The following is a 15,529-nucleotide window of genomic DNA, read 5'->3' as shown; positions in this document are numbered from 1 at the left end:
TCTATTTCTATGTAAATACTCCTATCTTTTACTATATATCTTTTAATATTGTTCTATGTTATTATATTTTCTTATAATAGTTCTTTATCTGTGTTTTTCAATTTTTTTTTTACTTTTATGTACGCAACACGACACCAAGTCAAATTAAAATTCCTCGTACGTGTCAACAACCCACCTGGTGATAAACATGTTTCTGATTCCTCTATACTTCTTTTTTAGCAGCATCAAAGCCATGTGAGCGTTTGGCAGAATAATGATTTGGTAACACTTTAGATTAAGGTACACATATTCACCATCAACTAGTTGAGCCAAACTACTAGCTTATTAGTGAACATATTCTGAGTTAGAAATACCTGATTTTAAGTTATTTAGACACAATTAACACTTGTAGTTTCATGTCTTGTTAGAGTTTGCTAGGGGTTATTATGGGAGAATTACTATTCTTGTGGTACTGCTACTGCATATTGAGCATATTAAGACCCACTAATCTACAATAACTTCCTTACGTACAATAAATAATCACTCATTAAAGGGTTATTAAGGAAAAACTCTTAACTAATGGCCTAGTACAGGGGTCGGCAACCCCTGGCACGCGTGCCAATGGCACCGTAACCTGTGGCACACTAGGAATAAGTGTGCAAAATACATACAAATTATTTTCGGATCCTGAACGAGACCGCCGCCAGAGCGCGTCTCCCCGTTACCTGCAGAAGGAAGCCATGCACGCAACGCAGCCCCGCTCTCTTTAACTCCCGTCGACTTGCTGCTGCAGGTGTAGTGCTTATTATCATTATGCCGTTTAAACCAATTATTTATATTTGTTTAAACCGCATCATGTAAGTTGCGCTGACAGGTGAAAGAGGTCCACACACTGCTTCCCCACAGCGAGGCTCAGAAATAGAAATGTTTCTTCTGCCCGTAAAGTGTCCAAACCAGGCTTGTCTGGATAAGCGCATTTTTAAAACAGTCATTGTCCATGCCGGTTTCAGTTTGATTATTTGTCAGTTGCTCCGATCAGATCGGTCTCCTCCATTTTGTAGATTATCTAAGACTTTTGAATCCACATAAACACATCGGCAAAATCCGGCTTACTTTGAGCATGTGTTTTAAACAGTTTAATCTCTTTGTGAATTGTTTCCACTTCCGCGCCGTCCTTTAATTTCTTCATACAGCGGGAATCCAAATGAATGAATCCTGAGTCCAATCCCTTGTGTGTGTGTGTGTGTGTGCCAATATACTGCTAACATGGATGTTAATTAATTGATTAATTGATTAATTGATGGTGAATTGATTTACCTTAATATAAAGTGTTAGCAATGATTTTGAAATGACTCTTGATCAGGATGAGTACCTGATGACGGAGTCGGTGCGGTTGCAGCCCGGGATGGAGGAGGCCTTCTCGCCCGGGGAGCCGAGGATCTGCAGCGTCGTGTTGATGTCCACTTCTGTCGAGTGCTTGATGGAGAACTCCATCACCTCCGAGGGGATCAGAGGGGTCTCCCCCTGACAGTCGTCTGCTAATACATAACCTGCAGGAGGAACAGACACATGTTAGATCCTGCTATCTCAGATTTTAAGGCTTCTTTAAAACTTTTAACATAAAAAATTATTACTGTATAATTTGCAACGTCTAATAAGCCTTAATGTAATTGCTGTGTAACCCTCGGTGTACACATCTGTATATTCCTTTGTTACAGCTCTACATTCGAATAACACCAATAACAAACATTATTGGCCTTGTGAATATCAACAGGTGTGACATCAAGTCGGTTTTCCACCGCACACATTTACCAGTTTGAGTATTTTATTTTAATCCACAATATCTGCTGATCATAATATAACAGATTTCACTTTAAAAAGGCAGCTGCTTAAGGCAAGTTGACACGTCTTTAATTATGCAGATATTTCATCAACACAAACCCACAGAGCCGGGTGGAGTCCTGTTTTCTGTCTGGTCTACAAATAAAGTCGGATTTTATGTGGGATAGACTGCGCTGTTAAAGCTATTTATGAAAACTATAAGAAGTGTATGAGAACATCATACGGCTTTTTAAGAAGTGCTTTCAGTGCTATGTGTGACATACAACCATGAGAGAATATGTGGAAACTGAACCCTCTTAATATATATATTTAAATATGTTTGGATATCTGTTATACTTGACTGCAAGAAGTGTTAATTTTGGCAGCTATTTTTTATTTAGCATTTAGACGAAAAAGGTTGTTAGTTTTAGTCAAATTTTAGTCCTTTTTATCCTTCATAGTTTTAGTCGATGAAAAATCATGACATTTTAGTCAACTTTTAGTCAAAATGTTTTCTCTCTTTAAACCAATTCAGTTAGGCACGTACAGGAGTCTGAAATTGGAATCAAGGTGACAGCATCAAGTGTTGAAATTCGTAAAGCAACATTTCACTCTCTTATGACTTTACTTGTGTGATATCTAGGGATGGGTGTCGTTAAGGTTTTCAACGGTACTACTAGTCTTAAAAATGTGTGTGCACACCGCTGCAGCGCGTCTGTTAGCCCCCGCCCACCGCACACAGAGAGAGAGGGAGAGAGTTAGGCCCCGCCCCCCGCACACACAGAGAGAGGGAGAGAGTTAGGCCCCGCCCCCCGCACACACAGAGAGAGAGGAAGAGAGTTAGGCCCCGCCCCCCACACAGAGAGAGAGAGAGTTAGGCCCCGCCCCCCGCACAGAGAGAGAGAGAGAGAGAGAGAGAGAGAGTGAGGCCCCGCCCCCCGCACACAGAGAGAGACAGGGAGATCGCTCTTCTGGAGTGAAGAGAGCGTAAATAATTATATTGCAAGTTAGAAACGTAAGATGCATTTTGACAGACGGACACTTGGGGGGAAAAACCCTGCATTTTGAACGTCCGATAGTCCACCATTAACACCTTAGTCCCGTCTCATCAACGAAAACTAAATATACATTTTTTCAAAGTTTTCGTTATCAAGAATCTATTTTTAGCTCGTCATCGTCTCGTCTTAGTCATGTAAAAAAGGTCGTTGACGAACATTTTTCGTAATAGTTTTCGTTGACGAAATTAACACTGACTGCAAGTGTAGTTTATATTTATGTTTTTTAAATCCTAGTTTAAGTATAAGTTATCGTGTGTGTAATATCCTGTGTGTGCGTACACTCTAAAATAAGCTATTTTAATTTACATGTATAAAACATAATGGTCGCATACTGAACTATCACCAGGAACAGGGGTTGATGCCATATGTACTCCATGTAGTGAGTTTGATGTATAAAGAAAGGTTTGCAAACAGAAATACTTAATTGAGAAAATTAAAAGGAAGATCAGACCACCACCACAACAACACTTTCTAGAATAAATAGACACAAAGAAACAGAGTGTGTTGTCCTGCTGCTGACCTGAGACCAGTATGAGCCAGTGGATGTCCTCGTAGAGGTCGTCCAGGACTTTGCGGTCCATGGACTCGGGGTCGGAGGTGGCCATGAGGTGCTGCTGCGTCCTCTGCAGCTGGCCGTGCAGCCGCGTCACCCGGTCCTCCAGCAGGCTGCGGGAGGGGGGGGGGGGGGGGGGGAGACAACGTTAACACAGGAAACACTGCTGCTGACACCGTCTGAACTAGTGTTAATTTTGTCAGCTATTTTTTTAATTTAGTTTTAATCTTAGTCCTGCATCAAATGTCCTTGTTAGTTTAAGTCTTTAGTCAAGTTTTAGTCGAATAAAAGTCTGAACATTTTAGTCTTATTTTAGTCAAAGAAAACTAACCCTACTTTTTGTCAATGAAAAAAACTGACTATCAGATGTAACGTTATCTTTGGTAATATTTAGTCTCCTCACTTTTCGTCAACGATATTGCATGTTGATTTCGTTACAGTTATTGTTTACTGACGTCGGTGCCGACTCGTCATTGTCTCGTCTTAGTCATGGAAAAAAAAGGTCGTTGACAAACATATTTCGTCAACGTTTTAGTCAACGAAATGAACACTAGTCTGAACTCCAGGATCACACTGAAACTCCAATACATTTATAGTAATGCAAACTAAACTTCGCCACACTTTTAAAATCCCTAAAGACACAATATGGATACCCACTCTGTTTATCTGTATGTTGCCACATATATGTTGCTATGTGTATGTATATCTGTTGTGTAGCAGGTATGAAAACAAATACCCCTCTTGGACTATAATTCAAGATCTAATCGAATATCGCGCAAAACTAGAGAAACAATTGTTTTGTTTACAAATGTATTTCTGTTAGTTAAGATATACAAAGCAGGTTTTACACACCGGTTTAATACATTTGACCACAGGAGAGGATATGAAGTACTGGGTTATGTGTTGTGTGTTTACTTTGTGAGCAGGGGGATGCAGTGGTCGGCGGCCACTCGTCCCAACATGCCGATGCTGGACAGCTGATCGCAGAACAGCTCTCTGTCGTCTTCCTGCAGCTCGTTGATCTCCTCCTCCTCGTGAGACGATATGCCGTTCACTGACTGAAAGATGAAGAAGACAAGGATTTTTGACACAATTAATCAATGATGTCTCCATGGACACTTCAATAGTCAAATACATACATTTTATTTTAAGCACAAGTAGATCGAATATTATAACTCTCCTTATTTCTATCTTTTAACAACTTTTTATTTAAGGTCTTCCTTACATTTTTTAAAACCGACTGGCCTTCCTTCAGTAAGTCACACTGTTTATCATTAATGAGAAGTATAGTCTCAAGAGTCTCACCAGGTTGCGGGTGCCGTCAGGAGCAGCTAGGTGACACTGGATGTACGAGTTGAAGACTTGGATCGCCGGCTGGACGAAGCAGCCGCGAGGAAAATGCTCCTCGTCCTGAACGAGCGTCAACCACGACTCGAGCAGCTTGTCATACGCCTCCATGTAAACCATGTCGTCTTTATCCAGCTGAGGGAACAGACAAAGAGCGAAATGGATGTCAGCAAAACAATCTTTATTACAATGAGAGTATTCACATCTCCGGGTTCTGTTCTCTTGAATCAAATCAAACTTTATTTGTATATCCCAATATCACAAAACAAGTTCTTCTCAGTGGGCTTCACAGATTAAAAACAAACAACAACATTGTATATGACGGAGTTGCAGCAAAATGAGAAGACAAGATAGTGTGTGGAATACAAATAGAAATAAAACAATGAATGACTTGAAAGCTAAAGGTGTTGTTACTCACCACCTCCTCTAGGGCGGCGCTGCGTCCGAACGAGCAGGTGAGCAGCGTGAGGCAGTTGATGAAGGAGGTGAAGAGGTCGCTGGGCAGCGCCGTCAGACATGTTCGAGGAAACATGGTGATCAGATTTGAGATGATGTTTGAGATGCCCATCGCCTCTGAGTCCTCGATCTCAATCCTGAGGATTAAGCATGAAAAAAAGGTTCATTAAAATAAGGCAAGGCAAGTTTATTTATATAGCGCCGTTCAAAGCAATGCAATTCAAAGTGCTTTACAAAAATGACAGACATTGAGAAACATATCATAACATGGCATTTTAAAACACTAATTTAAAAGCAAAGATAAAAACATGAATAACAAAAAGGTACGTGAATAAAAGTCACAGTGCAGTGAGAGGTATGAATATATTATCAATTAAAAGCAGCGGAAAAGGCAAAGTCTTCAGCCTGGATTTGAAAGTTAAATGTAGGGTAGGTAAGAATGGAGAAACCAGCTTGAGTGCGCTAGAATTTGAAAGTACGCAGCCGAAAGAAATCTGCCCCTTCCTTCAGACTTCCTTACAGAGCCCCTCCTCCAACACACACGAACGCGCACATGACCAATGAGGGCACGAGATAAGTTTGTGCACAGATGGAAGGCTGACAGGCAGGTAGGCCATCCAGTTACTTTAGCCGGGCCGGCTCAGATGATTGGTCGTGCTTTTTACAGCGCCACGGCTTCCACAGATGAAATATTTTTATGTATTTATTGTCAAAGCATTTAATATATTCATTGCTATCGGGATGTTAAGAGCATTCCATGGAATATGACAAAAAGTGTTTCTGAAGTGAATTACCTACCCCACCTTTAAGTTCAAAACACTTTATGTGGAAGACTTCTTACAACGTATTCTCTTTTTGCCTAACGTCGTTTACAGAATCTCAAGGTGAGATTTGAACTTGAAACCCAGTACAGCATGTGATTGTAAGAATCCACTGGCATCATGTTTAGTGGTAAAAATCAATTTGCATGTCTTGAACGAAATGGTCAAACCTGTTATTTTCCATTTTTAAATCTGACTCGTGCTTTGGCTCGAGGAAGGACAGTTTCCACTCTGCAGGCTGAGGCTAAACTGGGGTCAATTTCCACTTTACCCCCTGGTGACCCCTGAGCAGTTTCCACAGCTGCATCTGAGGTTATATTTATGGTATTTCTGCCTCAAAGTGTAGTGCACAGAGTACAAAATGATAGAACAAATGGCTGTAATTACACTCCTCGTAGGACGGAGCATTTCATCATCAGAACATACCATGAAGAGTGAAGTGACATGTGTGGACACGCTAAAATCATATTCTGTTACATTTTAAAACCGGTTAAAAAAAAGAGGTTTGTCATTTGAAATGTAAACAATCAGGACCGACCTAACCACGGTGCCTGTTCAACTAATGTGAGGAGGTATTGAATGATTGTAATAGGAAGACATTCATCATTTAAATAACATGCAACAAATGGGAGCATTGCGTGACCTACCACATGAGAAATAACTGTGAGCAAGCAGATAGAGGAAACAAAAACCAAAGTCTAAATCCAATGAATGTGAGGGACACGAGAGGAACGAAAGGGGGGGAAAGGTCCGTTGAACTAAACAGGGAATCAGGCTGGAAAGTGCTGGGATTTATCCAAAAATGTGTTCCTAATTGAAAACACACTTGATAATAAATGTGTCTCTGTAGTCGCAGCACTGCAGGGTGACACGGAACATATATACGACAGTCTAAAAACATTAAAACAAAATAAAGGTCCTACAAACTACCCAAAGTTTGCTGAAAATATGGCTGCACAAATATCAATAAATGTACGTGCATCATCACATCTGACACACATTTAAAATAACTTTACAGATTAAATTATAATATTATTAATTATACATTTTAATAGCTGTCAGTTGGCAAAACCTGACATTTTACAGACACAATGAATTTGGTATTTAAATAATAGAAACCTAGACATTTAGTGGGCAGAGTATTTTAGAGTTGGATAAAGAAACATATATTTTTGGCTACAGACAAATACGATGACACAGATATAAAGTTATTAAGTTCTTATGCAATGCAAACATGTTTTTCTACGTTTTTGCAAAGATAATAATAGAAAGTCTAAATATGCCATGTGCTGACACTCAAGGGGGAATTTACCAAAAAAACCTCATCACCTCTTGAGGTTTCCTGCATATCTTTGCCTTTGCAGAATCGGAAAAAGGTCTGAGCCGTGAGTTTGCGTTTGAGCCGACACACCTCAGCACAGCCGGTCAGAGGCACGCTGTGTGAGAGGCCTCGCTAACCCCTATCAGATGGAGTTGGAGTTCAATTGCGAGCAGAACTGTTCAATCTCTGCAGATCGGCCATCCCTCTCCGCATGGTTTTCCGATGAGGCAATTGGAAAAAAGCTCCAAAAATAGGTGATTACAGACGGAGCGGGAGAGAGGAGGGAGAGGGAGAGACCCCTACTAACTGGGTCACATGGTGTGTGTGTGTGTGTTTCATTTATTTATACATGTGAGTGTGGTCCCTTAATTCAGATCAGAACCCCCTTTGACTATAAAATAAACTTGCCTTGCCTTTGACTACAGACACACCCACAAACGATCATAAAATAGTTCCTCTATATTTATTGATAATCACACACACTGTTCCTATGAACACTGCTATTTATATTAAAAACCTCCACTAACCTATAACTTGTTTTATTTACGGATACAAAGTGACGACGTTAGGGCCACAGCATGATTACAAAAAATGGATGGAATAAAAATACAGGCAGAGAGAGATAGGAAGTGAACATCACTGTTTTATACAGAAAGGTCTGCATCAGTGTTGCAATGGTGTCTGGTTGCATTTGTACACTTTGTATTCTCTGAACAGATTGCCAGTGATTTAATAAATATGTTGCTATGTTTTGACTTCTTCGTATAGGCAGAGTATATTTATGGCTGCTTGTGTTGTCAACGTTCGAGAAATGGTGTTTCTTCGTACAACTGAAACAAGTGTGTCAATAAAAAGTATCGTTAAGATTTTTAAACCTGGAGAGAATAATACAAAGCACTCGTTTAATCACTTCAATAAGTAGCATACATTAAACATAGTGCATTAAGTCAATAGACATTTAAGGAGGAGTTCAATCTTCCGGTCGCTCCATTATAACTTTTTTAGGGTCCATTTTGGCAAGATCAATTTAAGGCTTCATGACTGAACAATAAAACCTTAAATCGTTTTCTAAGAGCAGCTATAAACCAGTGGGGGGGGGTAATAAGATTGGCTAATGCATTATTGTTAAAAGTCTTGCAGCTGCATTGAGTGAACAATATAACTTTCGAGGCAGGTTGAAATACTTGGCCTGAAAAATAGCTCTATTTTTAGAGTTTCAAATCATTTCTCACAGAGTTTGACTTTTTATTAGAATGAACCAATCTGTAATATAAATAGAGATTTGTTACAGCACTGGCAGACTTCTTTTACAACAGAGGAAGAGTGCTCTGCTTGAGTGCATTTTGGCATAACAAGGTGAGAAAGGGGAAAGTGTTCCCTCTAAATGCTCTTTAACTGGTGTATGACCCGAACCGCTGCCTCACTAGCTGCTAAAAACAGAGCAGTAATCTGCTTTAATGCATCCTCCTGACACTTATTCTCAGCGATGCACACAGAACAATCAATGGGCTCCAAACAAAGCCTCAGGGCTAGGGATGCATATCGTTGACTTTTTTACGATACCACTGAATGATACCGATACTCAACTGATACATATCGTGATACTTTGAAAATATATCATCCCACAATTACTCCCATGAAGCGCTTTACGATATAGTTAACATGTCAAATGAATATTAAATTCAATTGTGGGACTTCTTGGACCTTTTAGTACTGAACAAACAATGAAAAATGTATAAAAAATATGAAGAAAACCGATTATGGAATATCTTTTATAACACCCGCCATCAGGTGTGCCGCGTGAATAGCACATATTGTCAATGCAAACAGACCGTTATAGCACCGTTATAATTAATGTTAAACCTGAGATTCGACTAGAGAACCAATACATAATAGAATAATGGTCATGAGATCTCGGCATTGCACAAACAAACAAATCACATCTTTAAAATCAACATTTACCTCTCATTGGTGAGAGAAAACAAATCCCATCACAGTTCAAACAATGAAAAATACATAAAATATGAAGAAAAACGATTATGCAATCTAATTTATAACACCCGCCATCACGGGCCACGGACTCACTTTTAAAATTAATTAAAAAAAATGTAAAGCATCGAAACCGGATCTGATTTCGGTATGGTATACCGTAGCCACCAGTAACCGGTATTTCGGTAATACCGTAAGCATCCCTACTCAGGGCAACACAACTCGTTTCTCAACACAACAACTTCTATTTCAAGCAATACGAGAATCACAGACTGAAAGTGGTTCTGTTTCTTTAACGACACACACCTTAAGTGTGGGGGAAACTTCTGTAGCAATGGAGAGTCAGGACTCAAAAGGCGCTTTCACATCAAGTACTTAGCCGTACTTAGTTCATCAGAACTCTTTAGTTCTGATGAACTAAAGAGCAGATCGCGTTCACACCGTAATAAGTCCCTGAGGGTGGATGAGGCAAATGAAGCCGCTGACGTCACTTCGTCTTCTTCTGCTTTTTGGTGTGAACGCAACATTTCAAGAACTATCGGAACTAAAGAGGGAAAAGTACTCCGGTGTGAAAGCGCCTATTGAGACACGAGAAGAGCTTTGATGTCAAACACTGACGGTTTATTTGGAGCTTCGGCCAGAGAATTCACACGACATGTCACGGGCCACGATCTGACCACACGGTTGAGATGCCACAATCAATTCTGAGGAAGCATCCTGTAGCTCCAGGTTTTAACTAGTTCAGAGTGTAATAATCAACATTCTTCAATAGATAGACCAAACAGCTGAGGACACTGAATAACAATTGTTGTCGCTTATGGCTCGGGGTCATCTACACCCCGAGAAGGATGTGTTCCAGGTGTCCCACAACAATATCTATCTCTGACCGAAAGTTGCCCAGTCACAAACTGGTAACTACAACAACTTGCTAGGGCAGCCCCTCCTTAAGGGAGATAACGGCTGCTCAAGGTTGGGCCTCTGCGTCAGAGGGCAAAAGGTAAACATGTCGGGCGAAATGATTCCCTTAAGTATATTCTATTATTTCTCAGTAAATCGAAAATGATTTCCTTGATTTGTTGAGTGCAGATCGAGTGTTTGATTCGTTCTGCAGGACAAAGGATAAAAACAAGTGCTGCTTTTCTTCTGATTGGACGCTCTGATTACAGACTCTTGACTCCGAAGTCCAAAACGTCGCCTCTGCAGGAAGGATTAGGAGAATTGGTTTTGAGGCTGAGCTTAAGAAATGAAAAATGATTTTGTTTGCTCAGAACACTGAGGTTCAGAACTGCTTAGTAAAGGGATTTCAGCTAAATAAATCGAGCTTAATACTGAGTAGACACACAATTTATTTGAGTGAAAACCAATACCATTTCCATGCATCATGAAAATCCAATAATGCTGAAAATTTGCCAGAATTTCCCACCAAAATATCATCAATCAAAAATCGTTTTAGCTCACTTGTTGAATTATTTTCTCTAAAAATGTAAACAATCCTCACATTATCAGACTTAGTTCTGCATTTATTAATTGCTTGCTTAAAGAAAAGTTGGAATATAAATACTTAGTAGCTTATTTTATCATGAAATCGTCAAATAGAACGGATAGATTAATTGTTTACTTCACATGTCTGCAATATGTCTTTTATAGTGAAGTGCATATATAACATACCACTAAATAAAACCTTTTATCTTAACACTTCACGAATATTAAATGTACAATATTTTCTTGGTATACTAAAATGGACTGTATACGGATATTATTATATATCTGATATAGCTAATTTTTCTTGAAAATCTAATGAGAAATGGTCAATCAATAAAATAACCATGCAGCAATTATCTCATAAAGAAACCGATTTGTTTTCAATTAATTTCCCACAATAATCCATCACAACCAGATCTCGATATAAAAAGGTAAAGAACATTAGATATGATCTATGTTGAATATTTGTTTCATATTTCCCAAACTTACTCAGATTTTTCCTTTCTAAATCAAATGTTCGTTTTTTCGATTGCATCTGCCTTGATTTCCAGTTGATATATACTGTAGACTCCACACTTAAAAAAAAAAGTGTTTTGTGCAGTGTTGATTTACGTTTAAAGGTGGGGTAGGTAATTCACTTCAGTAGCATTTTTTGTTATATTCCATGGAATGCTCTTAACATCCCGATAGCAATGAATAAATTAAATGCTTTGACATCTGTGGAAGCCGTAGTACTGTAAAAAGCACGACCAATCATCTGAGCCGGCCCGGCTAAAATAACTGGATGGCCTACCTGCCTGTCAGCCTTCCATCTGTGCACACACTTATCTCGTGCCCTCATTGGTCATGTGCGCATTCGTGTGTGTTGGAGGAGGGGCTCTGTAAGGAAGGGGCAGATTTTTTGGGTTGTGTATTTTCAAATTCTAGCGCACTCGAGCTGGTTTCTCCATTCTTACCTACCCTACGTTTAAAACCGGCTGGAGAGAGAGAAGAGCTTGTCTTCAGTTCAGTGACAAACAGATGCTAAATCAGAACCCATTAAATCACAGACTCAACAAGCAATTACTTCCTGTAAATAAAGCAGAAATGGCTCAGAGTGACTCACATCTCTGCTGCGCTGGCCTCCATCACTTGTTGAGTCTCTGAATTTAAGAAACATTAAATCCTTGAGATACCCGAGGAGGATAAACAGCCACTGAGACGGTAGCCAAGGTTTTATCAAAGTTATTCTGCTCACTGATCCTGCTTCTTGAATACTTCAGTGGAAAAGACCAGCTGAGGTTTTATTAAAATAACCCATTACATTTAGATTTAAATATATAAAAGGCAGAGCTTATGACAGAAATGATTCAGTTAGTGTAGTCCAACTTTGGCTTTTTGACTTCATGTGATTTTTGCGCACTATTTTCCAATACATCACTGCGCATTACGATTAATTTAGCAAAGGGAAAGTTCATTTATTTTAGTGTAGCGGTTGTGTGATAAGCTCAGCATCCCGATGGGAGCTGCTTTCAAAAGGCAGGTCTGAATTAGTTCCTTCTGTGGTTTCTAAAGCCTCACTATCAAGACTAGCCAAATGTTCAGAATAAAGCATGAGAGGGATTAATGTGACGTGATGAAAAGAGTTGAATGACTGCTTATATCAACTGGAACAAAAACAATGTAATATTCTCTAATCCCCTGAATGTGGACTTCTTCTCCATCTGGGGATTTACCAAAGTCTGCAGTCTGGTTGTTTCTATGGACTCCACCCTCTTTTTGCACACATACCCATCTCATCCCATCTGTGTATTTCATCCTGCGTTCATATTAGTGGAACATTTCAAAAGGGGCCAGTATATGTTTATTTTCCAGTTCATATTTGTATCTCTACTCTGACATGCCTCCATGCTTTAATGTTCAAAAAGCTCTTTATTTCTCTCACACTGCCTGCAGCACCTTTTTTCACCCTCTGTCTGAAATCAGAGCCCAGTCTGCTCTGATTGGTTGGCTGGCCAGCTCTGTTGTGATTGGTCAACCGCTAAGAGATGTCCCGCCCCCTAAGCCTATCACGTACAATGTGTTGGAGCGCTAGCCAATAGAAGCGCGAGTTTAACATAGTAATATGATAATGTTACACAAGTAGGATTTATAATAGCTTTTTTAGTTTTCAAATTGTAATGTTTTTTTATATAAAGCACTAAAAGAAATAACCTTGTTCCAGAAATTTGTCAAACATAAACATATCTTGCCTGCTTTGCTTTGCCTTACATTTCAAACGCTGTGCGGGTTGCTGCTTTGAGCTTTGTGAGCTGTGGGTTCTTTAACTTTCGAGCTGGGATTCTGCCACTGAAAGCCAGCAAGCCTTACGCTCTTCAATGTCTGTACAAAATGTAATGGCAATCAATCCAATAGTTGTTGAGATATTTCAGTCTCAGTCGAAGTGGTGACAGACTAACATTGCCATTCACAAAGCGCTGGTTAAGAAAGATTTAGTACAGACTAAAAAAGACAAAATGTTTATTAAATCTGTTGCTGGCGGCGAGTAAAAAAGCTCTTATCACCAGATAGACAACTTTAAACGCATGGATGGATATTACAACGGACATTTACAAAATGGAGATCATCACCTGTCAATCACAAACTGGGACTATTTATGTCACGATGCAGAAAGCAGACTGATTTCGTAAAACCTCATAGTCCAGATTTTATTTTTACAAACGTATGATTTAACTGTGAAGTCCTGATCACTCCCTAATGCTTGTATTATTCGTACTTGTTACAGTTTTTATTTTATCTGTGTAAAAAAAAAAAAAAGGCAGATGAACAATTACTATGTCTCAGAAAAACACTGTAATTGTTTACTGCCAAATGTCAATAAAAAAATCTATTATTAAAAAATTAAGATTTAATACAAACAGGACGACTGTATAGCTATCAGAGACACCAGCAGACAGAGTAAAGGGCAGCACTGACCCGTTGATCATGCTGAGCAGACCCTCCACCAGGTGGGCCAGGTAGGACACCTGCGCGCCCTCATCGGGGAACACGGGACCGTGCATGGAGGCCAGCTGGGCCAGGCACTGCAGAGAGTCCTGCGCCATGTCCGAGTCCTCGCGGATCTTCCTGTGTACCTGCAGCAGGACAGAAGGAATGTAGGTCTTAGTCGTCAAGGTATAACAGAGGAATCTTATCAACTGCTCAATGAACCAGCAGAATAGAATTGGAGCGATGAAACCCTCTGGTCACACATGCAGAGCACACAGAGCACACAGCGACATGTGTTCTCTGCTTTTGACCCATCCTAGTAGTAGGAGCACTTTAGATTCGGGTTGGAAATAAAAGCACTCACAAAAGAACAGACCGACTTCAAATATATGGAAACACTTCTCCACAAACTTGCTTTTAACTATTTATTTAAATAGATTCAGACAGATTAGTAGACCGTCTTCAGGACCGCCTGCAATATGCAACAGTCATTTATTTCACCGTTTGGTTTACAGCGGCAAAGCTAAAGTCTGAGTTAGTGTTTCAAATTCTCCCCGATTCACACGACCACCTGCAGGACTGCAACGCATCTACCCGACGTTCTCAGAGGGCTTTTTCTAGATAACAGCAGGAGAATACGCTTAGAGTTAAAGACTTGAATGCCATTACAAGGAAAAAAAGACCTTGCTGAAAAGAAATAAATTAAAGGAGTAAAACAGAGAAGTGAAAACAGGAGAATCAGCATATTATTATTTATTTTTTAATTGTGACAGCATTGCCTCATATAGCAAGAGCAAAACATGTTGTAGCTCCTAAGAGAAGAAATATTCAGCGACACAACTTGAGTACATGTCGGTGAAGTGTTTTAAAAACATCTGCTTGGTTCCTCCGTGCCGTTTGTAATTTATATGAAACCGGTGTTATCATTTTCGATACATATAAGTCTTTGTTGAATTAGTTGTGGTACAGTACGGAGTCTAGGTCTACATTTATATTTTTCATTTTGAATAATTGATTTAATTTGACTCAAAGAAATGGGATGTTAACTTTTTTCTTAAATGCAAGTCTTAAAATTGTATGCATTTTACTGAATGCGAATTAATAGTACACCACTTTTTAATGACTTGACTGTATAAAAAATCAGGTTCAAATTCACCTCAAATAAACTAACGAATAGACAGAATTAAGTTTTTGCTAAGATCGACACTTACCAATTATATGTTGATGCAACCTAGTGTTGCTACTTAAGTGTTACAAGTTTGACGGTGCTGACGTTTTCAAAAATAAAATAAAATAAGAATCTGAGGATTTTAAATCACAAAACACTCCGGTCAGTTCTCTCCCAACGATCCACAAAAGAGTAGTAGAAATATTGAAGACCTTTGTATGTGAAATGTAAGCATTTTACTGTTTTCTAAGGCTTTTATTTGAACTGAATTCAATTATTGTTTAAGACTTTTTATCCCTGCAAATGCCTAACGCGTCTACGGAGGGAGAAAGAAGGACCCTCGGTCACATCGCCATAGATACAGTGAGTGTAAAAGCAAATGTAATCTACAAGTGGTCATTTTGTTCAGATGCTCTGGTGATACTTTCATGCATTTTGTCAGTGGACTTATTAAACAAACTGCAATCAGAAGACCACTTTGAAACAGAGAAGTCGTTGACCGAGAACAAAAAGGTGAACCTCTCGCCCTCCTGTCACCAATGTCAGAATCAGATCAGCTGAAAGCGG

The 15,529-nt window shown here is 39.4% G+C and overlaps 1 protein-coding gene across 1 annotated transcript in view; it reads right to left on the bottom strand.

Moving 5' to 3' along the window:
- LOC307028469 (exportin-4) overlaps positions 1-15,529 on the bottom strand; it is a 45,661-nt gene that overhangs the window by 17,461 nt on the left and 12,671 nt on the right. The window contains exons 2-7 of the mRNA XM_079663515.1: positions 13,783-13,940; positions 5,177-5,351; positions 4,717-4,893; positions 4,327-4,469; positions 3,379-3,524; positions 1,352-1,529 (exon numbers count right to left, since the gene is read on the bottom strand). Coding sequence (XP_079519641.1) covers positions 1,352-1,529; positions 3,379-3,524; positions 4,327-4,469; positions 4,717-4,893; positions 5,177-5,351; positions 13,783-13,940 — 977 coding nt within the window. The remainder of the gene's footprint in view (positions 1-1,351; positions 1,530-3,378; positions 3,525-4,326; positions 4,470-4,716; positions 4,894-5,176; positions 5,352-13,782; positions 13,941-15,529) is intronic.

The sequence above is a fragment of the Notothenia rossii genome, assembly GCF_949606895.1.
Source record: "Notothenia rossii genome assembly, chromosome: 2".
Lineage (NCBI taxonomy): Eukaryota > Metazoa > Chordata > Actinopteri > Perciformes > Nototheniidae > Notothenia > Notothenia rossii.
Note: the sequence above shows the minus strand (reverse complement) of the source record. Positions and strands in the feature narration are given on the sequence as shown.